The sequence below is a fragment of the Protopterus annectens genome, chromosome 2.part0 (assembly GCF_019279795.1).
Source record: "Protopterus annectens isolate FY-2018-M chromosome 2.part0, PAN1.0, whole genome shotgun sequence".
Lineage (NCBI taxonomy): Eukaryota > Metazoa > Chordata > Ceratodontiformes > Protopteridae > Protopterus > Protopterus annectens.
The window spans coordinates 1,404,774,080-1,404,793,390 of record NC_056728.1 but is presented as its reverse complement, the minus strand read 5'-3'; the positions used below and the strand labels follow the sequence as shown (position 1 = coordinate 1,404,793,390).

The 19,311-nt window shown below is 38.9% G+C and overlaps 1 protein-coding gene across 1 annotated transcript in view; it reads left to right on the top strand.

The window, feature by feature from the left end:
* Positions 1 to 12,216: 12,216 nt before the first annotated feature.
* The window catches only part of MGST2 (microsomal glutathione S-transferase 2), a 127,858-nt gene continuing 120,763 nt past the window's right edge, over positions 12,217 to 19,311 (top strand). Inside the window, exon 1 of the mRNA XM_044061629.1 lies at positions 12,217 to 12,633. Coding sequence (XP_043917564.1) covers positions 12,576 to 12,633 — 58 coding nt within the window. The 5' untranslated portion in view covers positions 12,217 to 12,575. The remainder of the gene's footprint in view (positions 12,634 to 19,311) is intronic.

Here is a 19,311-nt window from a genome sequence, read left to right as displayed (position 1 = left end):
ATATGATACCATAATGGCAATAACTGTAATGAAATGTTATGAAAGAAGATATGGGGTAGGCTCAGCATGACATTAATACTGACAAGTAAGAATGCAGTATTTGCGAGTGTTTTTTTGGATACTTAGTCAATCAGGGTTTTATTTTAGCCTGATAGCAAACAGAAGGGTATATGCCTTTCAGCCAGCCTAGCTACTCAGTCACACAAAAAGGAGCACAGTTAAGGGTTTAAGTTACAGAGACCGTCCATGTGCCCACCAATGCTGCAGATTTAGGTATGAGCAACTTGTCTTGTGGTTTTGTTTTCAGAACTCGGTGTTTGTTCAAACAAGGGGAGCTACTTTAGGGGAATAAGGGTGGGAATAATCCTTGCCAGTTCCAATTAATAAGGTTTGATTGCATGGTTATGTAAATACCAAAGCAGATCAGCAAATGCTACATTCTGCAACGGAGATTCGCAATGGATTTACAGATACCTTCTCAAGGATTTCTGCATTATTTGGGACACCAAATATGAAATCAACTTAAAACAGTTCTGAAAGTATTAGGAATAAATTAGCCAAAGAGATAACTGTGGTCAGGATGAAAGATAGGTCTCTTTGCAAGATCAAGAAGTCAAGGGTTCAGAGTATTACCAAACAGAACATAAAAGTAGTCAGGAGAATGCAGATTAATACTTTGCTTATCTTAACCCATGGGAATTCAATTAATTATTATTTTTAGATGAGAGGGGTGAGTCCACGTTATAAATTATTTTTGAGAAGGCATCACATTTGGTGGAGAAGGCAGGTAAAAGTAACTATAACCAAAGCAGACACTGAGTACATGCTTAGATTGCCAGTAGTTCACAAAGGTCAAGTTCTGCTGAACATTATTGTGGAAGGTTTATGTTACACTATTAGGTGCATCCCAGTGAACTTTGTAGTAGCACATGCTAGCCTTTAAAGCTTTAGTGCCTTCCTGCACTGGGTTGTGGCCCAGACAGTACCAATGAATATGTGTATTACTTAAGACAGTGATGATGGACCAAGGGATAGTGCAAATTCTACTATGCATGTCTATAGTTTGCAGCAGGATGTCATTGGTACACTAGGGTCCATTCTATAAGATAACTTTCATAGGTTACAAAAAATGCTGACCTGAAGAACGGTCATGTGTATTTCTTAGGAACAAAATCAACAAGTTTAAAGAAACAGTTTCTAACCCTAATGTCAACTAAAATCATAAAAAAACAACGCCAGGGCTTGGCAGGGTTGTTTAACTATACATGCGGTGTCATCAGTATAAACAGATGGACAGACTTGTCAGTGAAGGTAGAACAAGGTTATCAACACTATTTGCCTGTTCTTTACAAGTGCAGAAGGAGGAATGGGCTTTGGGGTTACAAAAGACAATGATTTTTAGTGTCTCTATTACCTGATCGAAAGTTTAGGTTAGCGAATACCTAAACGTCAACCTGGTAATATTGAAAAATTAAAACAGCGAATGGCTGATTTAACATAGGGAATGAATTCCCTCGGCCACAAAAAAAAAAAAAAAAAAAAAAAAATTGAAACCAAAATAAAGTGGGGGGCTTTGCCCCCACACCCCCCTAACTAAATATATCAACTCTGAGATTGCTTTAAATGGGCAAAATCTGCATAACTACCAAGGGAATTCTTTCCTTGCACTAAATCGTCCTTTTGCGTTTTTTTGCTTTCACTATTACCAAATTGACGTTTAGGTATTCGCTAACCTGAACATTCAATCAAGTAATAGGAACCCGATTTATAGGCAGCTGACTAGAGCATAAGTGGTATAGAGGATCCTGATATAAGTGTTCAAGCTCTTTTCCATACTGTATGACTTTAGACATGTGGGAAAACTTGCTCTGGAGCACAGTTATAAATTTTAGGTCAGAAACCATAGTGGGGGGGGGGTGTTCAGCGGTATTACTAATCAGCTGGGTATGCAATACTTCAAGGACTTCATGTTAAGATTTTTATCTCTACATATTCCTTAGCAGATTGCACTTCTTGTTCACTGTAGGCTCATTTCAGGAGGCCTTATCTGATGCAAACCACACCCAAGCACCTTACCTCAGTACTTGTGGGAACAGTAACCACACCCATGCACCTTTCCTCAGTACTTGTGGGAATGGTCAGAAGCAGATGTGGGGTATGGCTGAGCAGTCACTATGCAAATACACCAGGGAGATACACAGGACATTATCGACTAAGTCGTATCATTCAGCTGAAGAGAAAGGATGGATGGGACCAGTGTTTTCTGAATGATAACTGTGACAGGGTTTAAAAAGAAAACACACATGTTGCTATTAGCTGGTACTACAAAGCCATGGGACAGAGAATAACATCAGAGCTATGGTGGTAAAGAAAATATTGCAAGGCTGATGCAGCTAGGAACCCAAGCTTGGGGAGTGGCTGATTGATCCATGAAAGTGAAAATTATCTGACTTCACTACCACAGATTTACATGCATTTTTTATCCATAGTGACTTTCTAATAATATATATCAGAGACTTTACAGTGTCTGAGCTGATGCAGTCTGAAAAAGGTGGAAGGGAAGATGGCTGCCTTTCCAGACAGCAGTGTGATGATACCCAAGGATTGTTGTACTTGACCAGCATGGTAAAAGCCATTGGGAATGGTTACACTACAGGACAGAAAAGACTGAAACACACAAGCCTGGATACCATTTTCCAGGGTTTCCATCAATTTGTCGAAAATGCAATTAGCTGAATGCTAAAAATGCACACAGGAGTGATTGAACATATGTGCTGTCAAGTAATGGTGATCAAATTTGTTTATGTAAGGTATGTGTGGGCTGGGGATGTTAATGCCAAAACTTTCAGATGTACCAAAGGTTTCATCATTACAGGTGGGAGTGTGGGCATGTGTGTGTGTGTGTGTGTGTGTGTGTGTGTGTGTGTGTGTGTGTGTGTGTGTGTGTGTGTGTGTGTGTGTGTGTGTGTGTGTGTGTGTGTGTGTGTGTGTGTGTGTGTGTGTGTGTGTGTGTGTGTGTGTGTGTGTGTGTGTGTGTGTGTGTGTGTGTGTGTGTGTTTGTGTGTAGTTTAGGTCTTAAGTAAGTATAGGTAAGGGAATAGCTTTAGTGCTTGTGGTTTAATGCTAGAGTCAAGACAAAGTGAAAGGACAGATTTAGTGTTGTGCATGTGTACTGCTGCAGGTGGTATGTGTCCTAGTGTACTGCGTAGTGGTGGTGTTACAGAAAGGGTTTTTCCTAGGTGAAGGAACAGAGATAGGATTATGGGCAGAGTTAGGAGAAGCAAGTATTAATAAGGTGGTCTGGGTGGCACTATCCAGACAGATTATGTCAGGAGTTAGTGGTAGTATTTTTTGACCAGATGGAGAGTGAAATGGCTTTGTTTCATTTTCAATCACTTGCTCCTGCATTTTCAGTAGGGTGAGTTTCATAAATTCATAAATATTCCAAGGTCACTGAGTCATATGATCACTCACACCTTGCCAATACCCTCCCTCAAGCTGCATCTCCTTTCTCCAGGAAGGCTATACTTGTCAGTCCAGTGTGGGCATGCATACAGCTGTCTAGCTTATGTTTAAAGGAAGACAATGCATCACATTGTTTAACATGCAGAAATTTATTCCAGAGGTTTTGGAGGCACTGGGTTATAAACCTATCCCTCAACCATGTTTCATTTATCTGTTGCTGAAGATTTAGGTCTCTGTTTCTAGAACTGGTGGATATAGTGGATTTGCAGAGACACAAGAGGTACAGGATAATTAGTACTCTAATGGTGTAAGAAAGACTAAGATTTTGCCTTAAAAGAGTAGAAGACACTGGATAATGAGATCGGGCTTCCAGCCTCTCTTGCAGCACAGGAACGTTAGGTATATGACTTTTTTGGTTAGGAGCCTTTGTGGTCTTTCTAATTATTTGATATGGTTAGTGAGATACATCCCTAAGGAGATTTTATATTCACTAATTGGCTGGATCGATGATGAGTGTAAAGGAGTGGTTACCCCTTTAGACCGTGATACTATTCTTTTGACAATTAGTTGGGATAACTACAAGGATTTCCTGATAGCCGTTGTCACATGATGGTAAAAAGAAAGGGAGATACAACCCAAGTACCTAGATCTATGCTTACATTTTGTAGTGGTTTATTCTACACAGTAAGGTAAGTGGAAGTGTTGTTCATAGGTTCATAGGTGTGTACTAGGCTAATAGACCTGGAGCATTTACAAGCCTAGCCAATAGGATTAACCTGGCATCGTGCCACCCGTCCTTAGTTCCCAGTGCCTCTGTCGGGTAGAGCCACTGAAGTGATCCCTGGGGTGAATTTTCTATTTCCCATCCACTCATCACGATTTCTCTTGAAGAGGGCCAGTGAGGTGCTCTGTTTGACATGTAAGGGAAGTCTATTCCATAGCATGGGCAGTCTCTGGGTTATGAACCTGTCCCTCCAGCTTGTTCTGTTGATTGTGGTATTGAGGTTGAGGTCTCTGGAGTGTGTGGTGCAGAGGGATTGGGATTTCTTTAAATGTAGCATTCCTAACAGACCTGGATCAGACATGAATTTTTAAGTCAAGCAGAGATCGCCTCTAAGTAGGCGACATGAGACAGAGAATAGTTGGAGTTTTTTGAGTCTGTCCATATAGGATAAGCATTTAAGGCCTAGGATCCTCTTTGTGAGGTACTTTTGTGGCCTCTCCAGTTGTTGCAGGTGTCTAGTGAGGTACATGCCAAATGGGGCATTGTCTACCAAAAGTGAGAATGCTACACTTTGTAGCATTTAGTTTGATCCCATTTTTAGTATGCCAAGAGTTTACTAGGGAGATTTCATTATGGAAGGTTTGAGTGTGATCAGGTGACTTAACAGCAACCCCCCCCCCCCGAATTTGTAGTCATGTATAAACTATGTTAGCCAAAGGCCTTGACTTCGTGCTTGGAGATCTTAGAAGAGAGTTGATCACATTCATGCCTTCTGATTAGGCACATGCAACTTGTACTACCTTTCTGACAGTTTTCTATCCATTCTACTATATATGGGGTAATTTTTAAAGCATTAAGCTTTTGTATGATGCTGGAATAGTGTCAAAGGCCTTGGTCAGGTGAAGATATGCACTGCATGGCCACCATCTACAGCCTCTGTAACCTTTCCAAAGATAAAATAGACATGATCTACCCTTTTCAAGCTCAAATTGTTAGGGGTCAAAGCTAATAGGATTCTTGATATTGCAGTTTATGAGGTCAGTTATAATACATTCCATGGCTTTGTAGATGAGGTTTGTAAGGCTAAAAGGTCTGTAATTACCCTGATCAATTGTAAAGCCACCCTTATGGATGACCATCACCGCTATCATTGACAAAACCAGTAGCTAAACTTAGTTTAAACAGTTTAAGGAATGTGTCTGCAAGGGCATGTTTAGTGCTATTAATTATGCAACCAGGTATATTGTCATGTCCCACTGAGGAAGAATGTTTGGTCTTGGTTAGCATTTTCAACAAATGAACATTAAATATAATTGGGTCATAAGGAATTCATATATTTTGGGGCTTTGAATAGATGTCTCAGGGTGAATATGGCACTAAATTTGTTTGCAAGGATATTATCAATGTCTGTTGGGTCTGAATAGAAGGTATTGTGAAAAACTGAAAGGCTGCCAGCCCAGCCAGATAGAATCTTGTAAATAGTTCTATGCGATTTGTAAACATTAATATAATCCACAGGCTGGTTTTACAAATGTAAAAGAGAACTATATGTTATGATTAAACTATATGTTGTACTGAGCTTCAAAAATGTAACCACAGTGCATTCTCCTGGAAGAAAACTGATAAGTCAAGCATTGTATGACTGTTTGATCTCAAACTCTGAGCTGTGATGTCTGGACTAGCACATTCTTTCTATTGTTTTGAGACCAGAGTTAATTGCAAGGTTTTACATGTATAATGTATTTTATTGCTGTGGTTTACTAGCCAAGTGAAAGCTTACTAAGAAAACTAAGATATGTAAATTTAGAGTTTCTGGTAGCCTGGAAACCAGAGAAGCATCAAGAATGATGTAATCTAAAATGAGTCAACAGTGATATATTACCAATTTAAGACTTTGTCAACCAGAGAGAGAATTGGAGCATTTTGGATTTTATCTCAGTCTGAACACATCTACTCACCAGTACTCTGCCTTTGCTCTATATGTATCGAAGTTATTTAGAACATTGTTTCTCTTAGAAATAGATAGAAAATACTAAGTTTAGTCTAGCTGTTTTCTATATTTACATCAGACTATTCTACAGTATTATTTTAAGCATTTTCCTGTTTCTGAACTCTTGATTAGCACCGTGTTGAATTGAAGAGATTTGTTGAAGAGATTTGTCTTGTGTTTTTATTATTTATTATTATTAATATTATTATTAAATATTTTAAAACCTTTCGACTGTGGCTGTTTTGTGTAGAGATAATTTAAGCTCTAGAGTACATTGCATGTATATAGTGATACTGCCCAAGCCACTCCAATAAGCCTTGCTGTTTGCCACCCTTGTTTAGCCGCGGTGGTGCAGCGGTAGCGTTGTCGCCTCACAGCAAGAGGTTCTCCCATTTGATTCTCGTCTGGAGTGCCTTCTGTGTGGAGTCTGCATGTCCTCCCCGCTGTCAAGTGGCATTTGAAAGACATGTGTAGGGTGTGCCTTCGTTGAAGGTTGGGCGTCGAGCTGGTACCTTGGCACCGTAAAAATCTACTGCCAATCATTAGCAGACCAGAGTTCCACTGTGGCGATCCCTAACCAGGAAAAGCCAAAAGAAGAAGAACAACAAGGAACTGGATAATAATAATCGCTGGGTGTTTGAAGTTCTTTATTGGTGTTTTTAAAGTTTCATTCAGTTTTTGGATAATAATAATATTGCACAGTAAAATTGGTCACCTTTTGGTACGGACCTTAGTAGCTTATATTAGTGGTTGGTGGCAGTGATTTCTACCTTATAGCCTGGGCAGAGAAGGGGCATACCTAGTGAACTTGTGCCAGCCTTCCCCAGGAGTGTCTGTGTGTTTGTATATAACTCATATCTCAAAGTGTGTGTTTGTCAGCTACTTGGGCAGGGACATGAAGCACTGGTTGGACAGAGAGGGTTCTTGAGGTTTTAGCTTGACCACTAGGCTGAAACCTGCACCCTATAGCTGTGCCAGTGGGGAGTCTTACTGGGGATCTGGAGGGAAAGGGTGAAACCAGCCCCAGACTGACTGTGATCTCTGTGTGCTCTTAAGGGAAATTATACTTGTGTGTGTACTTGTTATCCTTCCCAATCTGCATGCCTTTCACTGGTGCTAGTGGTGAGGATTGAGGCTCGTTGATTACTGGGCCAGTGCATGGGCATCGGAGGTGTCATTATGAATAAGTTCAGAGTAATAAAGGATATTGTTTTTTTTTTTTTTTTAGTTTTCTAACATAGGTAAAGAAGGATTTCTAATTGTCTTTGGTTACAGTGGCCAGCATAACTTCATTGGATCCTTTAGTGGACCTAATTGTGTTCTACAGCTTTTTTTGTAATTCTTTTGATGATATTCTTTAGTAGGTGAGTTTTGCATCTACTAAATGATTTAAAGAGCTTGTTTCTTTTGTTGTATAGTTTTTTTATGGTGGTGGACCAGTGGGGTGGTTTGTTGTTGAATTTTCTGTGATACTTGGCTCTGGTAGGGGTTGTTAACTTTATACATTTTTCTAAATGGGTATAGAATTCTTTAGTGAAGCTTGCTGCTGTATTAAGGTCTGGGGAGGTGCAGTTATAAGAGAATTTTGTTATTTTGCCACAGAGTAGGCTCAGTTTGTCATGTTTGCAGACCTTAAATTCAGTGGGGTTTGCCTTAGGAGCTTTTGGTACTTTAAAGGAGGTCACAAGTTTATGGTCAGACTTTACTGGGAAAGGAAATACAAGAGGATATATATGCATAGGCTTTGATATGGTTTAGTCGACATTGCCTGATTCAGTAGAGGCAGTATAGAACATCTGTTATTTAGCTTCTGTCACAGAAATGTGGATCCCCTCCCACTATTCCATTATGGGATCATATTGTGTAAGGTGATCCATGTGTTGTTCTTTCAGCAACAGAACATTTCCCTGCATTCTTTATGGATGGGGCAGGACCACATATAAACAGGGCAGGGATTGTGTTCAGTATACACTGCCATATTAGAAATATAAGTGCCAGAGTGGATTTTCTCTGCAGAATTATTTCAGACATTACAGCTGACAAAACAGATTTTTGTATTTCAGAACAGAAACATGTTTGCATTCTGTGAGACATGATATAGCAGCTATATGCTGCAAGTTTAAACGAAAATCATAGCTTAACTTTGTTCTAAAACAATGGAATATTATGGAGCAGAGCTTACCTGAGAGATGCAGCTAGAAAAATTAATAATACAGCTCTATAGATTGTCCTTGCTTTGTCACAAGTTCTGAAATGAATTCAGTCTTGTTTGTTTAAAAATACTGCAAATATGAGATCATAGTAAAACAGAACAGTGTATGAAAATATACAGAGATATAACAATTGATATGTTCTGAATACTGATTTCATTATTCTGATGTCAGTTAAGGATATGAATTATGATGGGAAAGCATTTTCCATAAAGTATCACCTGAGACTAGTCTGTAGCCTGTTTTATGTGGTGGGGCAGTGGTTAACATTGTCACCTCACAGCAAGAGGCTCTCCGGTTCGATTCTCGGCTGGGGTGCCTTCTGTGTGGAGTTTGCATGTTGTCCCTGTGTTCGCGTGGGTTTCTTCCGGGTACTCCGGTTTCCTCCCACATTCCAAAGACATGCATCTGGAGCGTTTCTCCCCGGGCCTCCACTGAAAACAGGCTCTGTGGAACCTAGTCAGACTTTCCCGGTCAACAAATGATAAATAAATAAATAAAATAAAATAAAAAGTCTACTATGTTAAAAATTTTAATTTAGATTTGTGCAATCTTAACTTGCTGCCATTCTATTCTGAACAATAAATGTCTTGCCTTATACTGCTTTCATGTCTCAGTAAATTTACTGAAAATTAAAAGTAATAAGGAATCAAAGCTCTTAGCAGGTTGCAGCAGAAGGGACACAGGCATTGGGTTGATGGAAATTTAGAGCTTTGTTGAAGTGTGTAAGATCACACTTTAACATTGTTTTTCACTCACACAAGTCAGCAATGGGAAAGGAGAATTTGGCTGATTGGACATTAATTTATAGTTCATGTGAAAAAAACAGGGTGAGGTGTTTTCCCATCAAGATGAGCCTGGGTTTTAGAAATGAAGATATGACAAATTGCTGGTTGGGAAGTGAAAACATTCAGTAGAAGTACTTGGCTGAATCTAGGAAAATGGAATAATGGGAATCACACATAATGACCAGAGGGAAAGAGTTAACTGTAGACTCAGTGTATGCTTTCAGACAACACAATACTGATTCTCTGACAACGCTGAAAGCTCTGTGACTCAGTACATATTTTGTATGGCCTAGAATGTTGTAGACACAGTTGTGGAAAATGTCCATAACTCTGTAACAGCAGAGTGACACAGGAGAGCTATGAATTGGTTTCTAATGGCATTAATGATTCAACGGATTGGAGTAGTGTGGTGCTGTATAAAGATACAGTCACCTTTGGAATATTATGTTTATTTAGTCACTTATCAGATTTGAACTTGACAGCATTCTTAGAGAGATTTAACTGAGGGTAGAGTGCTATGATTTAGTAATGACCTTGTAAGTGTTATAGGCAGGAGTAGGAGTGGAAAGGGAGGCAAAGGGCATGTGAGTGGTCCATCCTATTTTCACAGTCTGGATGGGGAAGACCACAAATCTACTTTGTTGGACCTGATGGAGACTAAGACATGTTTATAATCAGGTTGTTCATTTATAAGGGACTTGATGCCAGGGTAGGTGTGTATGCACCAGGATACAGTGGTCCTGATAGGGGATTAATTGAATTATGAGTTATATAACATGATTCACTCTAATCAGATGTTCCCATAACGGACTGAATAGACACATCACTATTCAGTCAATCCAGTCCAAGAAAGGAAATCTTATTTTTGTTCCTATTCAAGTATGTCTCTGCACACTTTGCTGGTTTAATGTTGAATGATGTCCTGAATTTGTCAAACATGCAAAAATAAAATGTGGCATTCACCATTCAAAGATGCATATATCTTTATTTAATAACATGGTTTGACAAAGTAAATAGATTTTTCCTCTTTGCCAGTAAAAAGCTGATTAGACCCTCACTGCAAAACTAAGTTTTGGCAAGGTGAATAGCAGGCAAAAATCATTGAGCATGTACGGCAAACATAGAAATTAATTAAATAATGAGAGGCTATCCAGGAAAATTTGATATAGTGAGGTAAGTGCTAACATATTACATAGGTGTTGGTAACAGGACTTTTTTTTTTTTTTTGTAGAGTGGGAATTGTTAGTTGCTTCAGCTATGCCTAGAACAGGGTGCTGAAAAGCTGTCCTACATAATGTCATGCTCATTTTTTGAGGGAGCAAATTGGAGTGACTGGAACCTACTCAATTGCCCCCCCCCAGTCCTCGTAAATGTAATGAATGACATTCTGCAACAGGGTGCAGCTTAAGGACCTACTGATCAGAAAAGGCAAAGGTGATCCTTTTAGGGGTTAAAAAGTAATTCCATGTTTTTCCTTGAAGTTTTTTTTTTTCAGGTTTGTGTCTTTATTAGCAGGATCGAATGTGTTAGATGTTGAGTAGTGCAGGTAATCTGGTGCAGTCAAGGAGAGGGGGAGAACACATGATTTGTCATTCAGTCCTCACAGTCTGGATGGAATAGTGCCTGAGATAGCAAACGCAGAAACACTGCCAAGAACGATACAGATTTCCACTCCACAACCACTGTAGGTATCCAGACACTTTACTGATTTCACAAAAATACAAGTTGAGCGCTTTCTTCCCCCAATCAGGTCTTCCTCAGAACATTTAAAATACCAAACAACTTGCTCTTAAATACCCATAAGCAACCACCCCACCTATTTCAGTTAAACAATTAACATCCTAACAAAATACTTAAAGCAATCCTACTCAAAAAAACATTTACTTAAAAAACATTTTCTCCTTATAGGGGAAAACAACATTGATTTGGTTGCTTATGACTATTTAAGAGCAAGTTTTTTGGTATTGTAAATGTTCTGAGGAAGATCCGATTGTGGGAAGAAAGCGCTCAACTTGCATTTTTGTGAAATCAATAAAGTGTTTGGATATCTACAGTGGTTGTGGAGTGGAGTGCCTGAGATAAATTTGTAAGTATTGACAGATATTAGGGCATATATCTATTCATTCTTTCCTGATAGAGGACTTATTGGCTATGGAGGTATGTGTACAATGGCACACTGTTAGTCAGTCAATAAATCTCGATTCCGGGGGGGGGGTTGTACTGAGTTGTGAGATATATGATAGGACTTGGGGCAGTCAGGTGGCCCTGTGATGATATGCAGCTTTATGGGGATTGCAAGGCCAAAAGGCTATTCAGTCAGTCCTTCCTATATAAAAATTTATGCTGTTTCACTTTTTTCCAAGTAGGTCCCTGTGGAAACACATACATGTACACAAATATGCATAGGTGTGTGCGGAATCCTATTTAGCCTGTCTAAATCTCAAAATATTTTTCACCATGGTAGTTAGTAGTTTTTTTGTTGTGTTTGTTTGCCTGATTTCTCAAAGTCAGAAAGATTTTTATCTGTTCGGGTAAAGAATTCCATGATCCCACACTTTTCGGTATAAACCAAGCTATACTGTACCCCTTTTGTCTTTCTTCCATATCTAACCAGTTTTACTTTATTTGATCTTCGTCTTCTGTTTACTCCTAAATATTCCCAGAGATATGGATCGATACATGCTTTATATGCTTCATTCAAATCACCTCTCATACGTCTGCATTTTATTGACTATAAACCTAAATGTTTTAAACTCACTTTACAATATCAAGTTCACTGTCCTCTTAATCACACTGCTGATTTAATGCTGACCGGCTGTGAAATTATCATTGCAATATTCAGCTGGCCGGAGTGACATATAAACACACTGTGTAAACAATTAAACTTCCAGGAGACGGCAATAGTCTAGCACTCTTCAATAACAACTCCTCAAGATACAGCCTTCTGACTGACTTGTCACAGCAGCTGCTGACTTATACAGCTTCAGAGTTAAAGAAAAATACAGTCTCTCCAGCACTGACATTCAGGGCAGTGGCATCAAAATCAGAGTGATAGAAATGAAAGTAACAAATAGTTTGTACATTTGTGTTTAAAAAAGTAATTAGTCTGAGAATAAAATTCAGGAAGGATAAGACTTGTAGGCGGGAGGCATACTAGGCTGAATGTTTTGACTGGCACATCTGCCATCGTTTCAAAGCTGCATTTTTTAAGTTGATACAGAGATTGAGAACCTGAAGGGTTAAGTACGTGGGAGTGGCAACATTCAGGATGTACTGAAATGTTTGTTTTAGCAGGAAGCTTTTTTGCCTGTAAATGATTTTACAGTATTCAGCCTTCATTTACTTAACTGTGCTGTTATTTTTCATTGTGACCTGCCTGGGACCAGCACAAAGCAAACATGGCTGTAGACACAAGCCTCCTTGCCGTAATTTCATTGCTTTCTGCCATGCAGCAAGGTAATACATACATTTCTTTTCTATCAGTCAAAAGGCGAGACTTTCATTGTTGCAGTTTTATCACAATTACCTCTTGTACTGAGAGATCTGCCTTTGAACGTTCACCTGTTTAGGAAGTTCCGGGTAACTTTGTGCAGTCATCTTTTTAGGACTCCTGCAACCAGTGAATTCACTTAACGGACTGCCTTCTTAAAGACTGCCAGCTCCGTATCTCTTTAGCTGTAGATTTATTATTTGCTAACTTGGATAGTCAGACTGATTATAACCCATTTTCAGTGGAGGCCAGGGAAGAAAAGCTGTGCAGAATTTAAACTTTGTACAAAATGTTACAGCTAAGAAGTGTACTTCAGAACTAGAACATAGAAAAAAATGAGCAGTATATAAGCAAGCATGCATGTGTTCAGAAAAAAAATGTGTATATATATGTTTATTTTCCTGTCTTTTCCTTTTTTTCCCTTTATTTTTCCTTTAGTTAGTTGTTTGTTTTTCTCCATTTAACTGTCATTTTCCACCGGATCAACTGTGGTGCAGAAGGCAGTCCAGTAAGTGAATTCACAGCTGGTACATGATAAGTAATTACTATATGCAAAGATAGCTGGTTGTAATTCATGTGCACCTGTGTAAAGGTTTTGTTATTATGCAGTAGCCAGATAAGCTGTCCTGAACCTGCGTGATAAGCACATTATTCAGAGGGTAGTAATTCTGTTTGAACAATCAAGCAGTGCTGGGCAGGTGTCCTGACTGTCGAGAAGAAACAGGAGTGTGATGCAGAAAAAGAGGTAGATGGCAAGGGATTAAACAAGGAGAAAAAAATAATGTTATTAGATGACACAAAATGAACTGTTGTATACCTAGTCTAAGATGTAGGGGATTATGAGTGCCTTTTTGAAGGTGAGGTTATTTAGTATTTATTTTATTTTATTTGTGTTGGTTGACTGAGAAAGTCTGACTGGACATTTGTAACCCCTTTTCAGCAGATGCCTGCGGATAAAACTCCAAAAGTGAAGAATGCATGAACATCTGTAAAGTACATTTTTCAGAAATAAGTAGACCTGAGTGACAATATGTGAAACTTAAGCATTCATTACAGAATAAAATAAAACACAGTGAAGAAAATAAATCAGTAATGAGAGTAACTTGGCATTGATATGTAGGTTTCATAGCAGCATAAATTTGTCAAACTGGATTATGTATTGAAATGAATGGCTCAGAAATAGTCGGAGACCAGTCAAAGAGAAACAGAGACAGAGTGGATAGGATCAGCAGGTAATTAGCTGAGATGCATAGGAAAGGAGAAAATGTGGTAAACAGACCTGTGCAATGTCATGGCTTACAGAGCTGGATCAATATGAGCAATAGTTGTTATTTAAAAGCATATATTTCAAATACATATATAATTTTGCTGGCATTGCATTACTGTCTGTCAGTCAGTGGCACCCCCCCGACACCTCAGATATCATGCTTTTAACACAAATAATGATTTTATTGTAGTACTGTCATTCTGCATTGCCATGTTACTCTGTGTGCTTATTTATTGACAATAATAATTTCAAATATTCATCTTAGTAGCATTAATACTGTTTCTTAAATAAAAAATACCCTCTCCTGCTATATTTAATTTCTGAAATAATTCTCTGATATTCAGGATAGTGTGTCTCTGGCACCACTGAGCTTGGAAGAGTATGCTATGCCCTGTGGGGATGTCCTCCACTGCAGATACTATAACAACATTATTTCTATCCTCATGGTGTTGATTAACATTCTTTGTCTATTACTCTTTGGCCAAAGCTCTATTTTTTCATCATACTTGGACTGCAGACCTCTTCAGTCATCAACTTGTGTAACTGGTTAGGTTCAGCGTCACAGTCTGTACCATGGTAATTTCAAATGTTGCTTCCCCCTGTCAGGGATATGAAAGCAACTACCATTCTAGACAGGTGATACTGTACTCTATTTAATTATAGACTGGTAGTGGCTTTGAAAATATCTCCATATACAGACATACTGTGATTTACCTTTCAGTAATAACAGTATAGGTCATACCTCTCAAATGTGTCTGATTTTGCCTCATATTTTCACTCTATCCCTCATAAAATTGTTGATTTTCTGATAGATCACAAAGGACTGCAGTCAGGCAATAATGCTAGTCAGTAGAGTTTCATACGTCCTATTGTTCCGAACATGCTTATTGATATAAAACATGTTATTCTATTAACTTTCTGAGTGAATTAGAGTAATCTTTTTTTAAAAAGTCCCTGATTTTTTGGGCCTTTGTTCCTCCTCCCCATTAGTTTTGCCTTTGTCTACAACCATTGCACAAAGAAGTTGAGAGGTACATTATGGGATTAGACTATTCACAGTTGTTGTACAACACCCTTTTATTTTCCAGGCTTCATGGCTAATTTTCTGTTTACACATTAAAGCAAAAGGTACCTCGCTGGCCTCATTCAAGTATAGAGTAGTATTTGGGTCTAGTTCAGTTTTTACATTTAGACTCTTAATTTTCATGAGCAAAGCTTTAGTAAATTCTTGCTTAGGCTTTGCCAATAAGTTTGACGCATTTTCATCTGTAGTACGTTTATATTAGATGACATCTATAGCTTCTTAAAGAATTACCACGTCCACCAAAATCTTTCTTACTACTCTTTTTATATGGTGCTATTTTCCCTGTACCAGAAATGTACATGTGCCGCTTTTATATTTTTGTGACTATAAATCACTGCCTCTTATTTCCCCATTGTGATAGCGTCATAGTTTGAATACCACTTCAAGTTTATGTAATAATGTGGGGGGAATAATTCATTATATCATTTCAAGGAAATCATTGATAAAACATCTCATCTATTCAAATCCATACTCAGTTTCACACCTGCTAATTCTGTAGAGATCATACTAATGTATTTTATCAGTTAGGTTTGCACCATACTGCTGTACAGTCCTGCTGTTGATCATATTGTGTGTGTGCCTCCTTTGCATATCACACATATTCACTTCCTTCATGCACCACTTGTACACAAGCTAGGATTCCTGTTTGCCATTTTACATTTTACATTTGTCATTTACTTTCTTCCTGCTAGTTTTTGCATCTGCACATTCTCTCAGAATCATCCTTTTTTATTGCATTTTCTACTTTCATTTTGTTTAAACCAACACATATCTGCTTTTTGTGATGGCCTTCCACACAAAGACTACGGCATTCTGCTAGCTACACACAAGGCTACATTTTGTTAATTATATTAATATTGTGGGAACAATGTATAAACCTGTGGCTGTTTTTTTTTATAAGAAAGTAAAAAAGTTGTGAAATGAGCAAAACTGTATAAAATATGCAATTGCTTTTCTGTGAAATGCAGCAGAGATGCAAAACATACCATGTTGTGGAACTGTGAATAAGACTGCACAGGACAAGTACTTTTTTTACTGTGAAACTTTAGTTAATTGTATAGTGTAAACTATAAAAAAGCCTTAACTTTTTTGGTGCAGGAGGGAAGCATAGATGTAGAGACACAGACAATACTTTTCAACTCTCCCTTATTTTCAGGAATGTCCCTGATTTTGGCTGAAAGTTTTGATCTGTGCTTCCTAATCCCACTTGAAATTGGCAATTTTTGGAGAAAAGGTGGTAAATTATACTTAATGAATAATGACAATAATTATAGAATTATTTTACTTTAGAAAATTCATGCTAATTCACATTTTCGTATTCTGTCATCTTTTCAAGTTAATAAAACTTTTTTTTTTTTTTTGAAGTGTCCTTGATTGTCCCTGATTATTTCTGGATTTGTCTGATTCTGGAAGTAAGAGGCTGAGAGCTATCACACCACACACACACACACACACACACACACACACACACACACACACACACACACACACACACACACATACACACACACACACAATGTATTAAGTCATTTAGCTTAATCAGTCCTGTCCAGTTACTGCAGGTGTTAAAATACCTACATAAACAGACATCCTGTGATTTACCTTTCAGTAATAACGCTATAGGTTATGCCTCTCAAATGTCCCTAATTTTGTCTCATATTTTTGCCCCATCCCTCATAAAATTTTGACTGAGGTCTTTTGTCTGCACTTTGAACTTTGAGTGACAGGGCAAGGAAAGAGTCATATGTTGTTGCTTGGATGTTGCTGTCCTCAGTGAACGTCTATTCTGAAAACAAAGAAATCAGGTGGCATGATCCTCCTCCTGAAACCTGGCTCACAGGTACCATTTTAACAGTCCTAGTTCTGTTGTGTCTAGGATGTGCATGCTTCATGGATTTTATGAAAAGTGTTAGTTTGCCAGCATTTTGCTTTGCCTGTTTTGTTTTACGGTTCTTGGATAATTGTAGACAGGACCTATAGACTATTTTAGCCAGAGGTTTTTAGGAAATGTATTTGTCGCGGTGGTGGTGCTGCAGTAGCGTTGTCGCCTCACAGTAAGACGCTGTCCTGTTCGATTCTCAGCTAGAGCGTCTTCTGCGTGGAGACATGCATGAATGGGCATACCTTTGTTGAAGGTTGTGCATCAGGGCTGGTAACTTGACGCGTAAAAATCAACTACCAATCATTAGCGGACAGGAGTTCCGCTGTGGTGACCCCTAACCGGGAAAAGCTGAAAGACACAAACAAACAAATTTACTTATTTATTTATTTGAATTTGTTTACTGGGATAGAGCACTGATCACAACTGACCAGTTTCAGTCTCTGCCCAGGGAAAAGTACAGCCATAAAATTAATTTATACAATACAGACAGAGTGTCAATAGAATACAGTGTGAACAACAAGGTTAGAGCAATGCACAATAAGTAGAGTTAAGCATCTAGTATGAGAAATTATATACGTTATACAGCTGAAGCTGGAATGAGCTTACTCATTATGCAGAAGTTATATACACTACATACAAGGAAAGTCGAATCTTTTAAGTAAGTGTGCTATGCAGTTAGATGTTATAGGGAGTAAGAAAGTTATTAGACAGTGACAGAATATGGCATGCTTAGGTGATGGGGCTGGAACATAACAATGTCATTTAGAAAGTTTAGATGAGTTTTTAGTTGTGTCCTGAACACAGGGTAGGAAGATATTTCTTTATTTCTTTGAAACAAGAGGGAATACATTCCCAGGGTTTGGAGCTGAGAATGGAGAAGCAGCAATCTGTGCAGTGAAGCTTGTTTTTGGGATCAGCAGTAAGGGAGCAAAATTGTCATGATTACTGAGGTTGTAGGATGGGGTTGGGAGAATGTTTGCTTGTATATTAGTTTGAATAGCTGGAAGTTTAATAGGAAGTTAGTTCATTCTTGTCTGGCAGCCATTTTGTTCCTTCTAGGGTTTTGCAGTGGTGTTTTTCTTAGGGGAGAGAGTGATGAACCTGCAGAGTTTAGTGGTGATTGAGTGCATGCTTGTAGCGTTTGCCTTTGAAGTATATGCTATTAAGTTGCATAGATAGTCATTAATCTTCTTTATGCAGTCTGTTTGAAAGTTTTATTTTTTTATTTCTTGTGCAAAACTGTACACTGTCTGTGTATACGCAATTTCCAAGCCAGCTCTGGGATGTAGACAGATAACGGCCTGACTACATACAGGTGACCTGAGCTCCAATAGCAGATAGCAGTTTGGCATCTGTAGGAACTAGCAAAAGAAGAAGAAGAAGAAGGGAATGAGTGACAATTGACAGCTTGCCCATCCTGCATAGAGGAGGAAGATGACTACTGTTTTCCACATGAGTAACCCCTAGCAGTGCAATAGGTGTTTAACTGGTGGAGCTGAAGCCAAGTGAGTTCTACCAGTTGTGTACAAGTCACACAGTAAGCTGAGGGGAATCGGACATTTGGAGACATGCTCCCCTTTGGAGGGCTGAGATACCACACAGCATGGAAGAGCTGCTACAGGTGAGGGGATGCTTCACTAGGGAGGAGAGATTAGGCTCCACACAGAACCAGCAAGCTAAACCTCTCCCTACCAACCAACTCTTGCAATGAAGTCATCAAATCCTTTAAAGCCAGCTATGAAGGCAGAATTGTGGCAGACACTAAAAACAATCCAAAGCCTTCTACAGCTATATCAAGAACCTTCACGGCAATACCCAGATTTGCTTTGAGTTATTGCACAATGGTACCTCCTATACTGAGCCAACAAATATTGCCAACATACTGGCCGACAGATTCATTGCCAACTTTACCCCTCTCTTCCCTAAAGGACCAATCACAGTACCAGAAGAATGCCAGGCACCCAGCATTACTGCAACGCAGGTTAAAGCTGCATTGTCCAAGTCTAAGAATACAGCTTCCATGTGACCAGATAATATCCCTGGCTGTGTTCTACATGAACTACAAAGTGAACTGGCACCACATCTGTGTGCCCTGTTCAGTCACAGCCTCACCTCAGAATTTGTTCCTACTGAATGGTGCACTGCTACAGTCATCCCTCTCCATAAAGGGGGAGCGACTACAGACCCTGGGAATTATTGCCCCATTGGCCTGACTAGTCTGATATGTAAAGCTATGGAGCACATCATCATGGACCTGATTAACAAAGATATAGGAAATCTCCAAACTCTAGACCCCACGCAATTTGGCTTTGTGAAAGGGAAAACATGCCTGCCGAACCTGGGTGACTTTTTGGGTCAGTCACCAGGGCTGTGGATGAACGTAAGGCAATGCATACAGCCTACCTCGATCT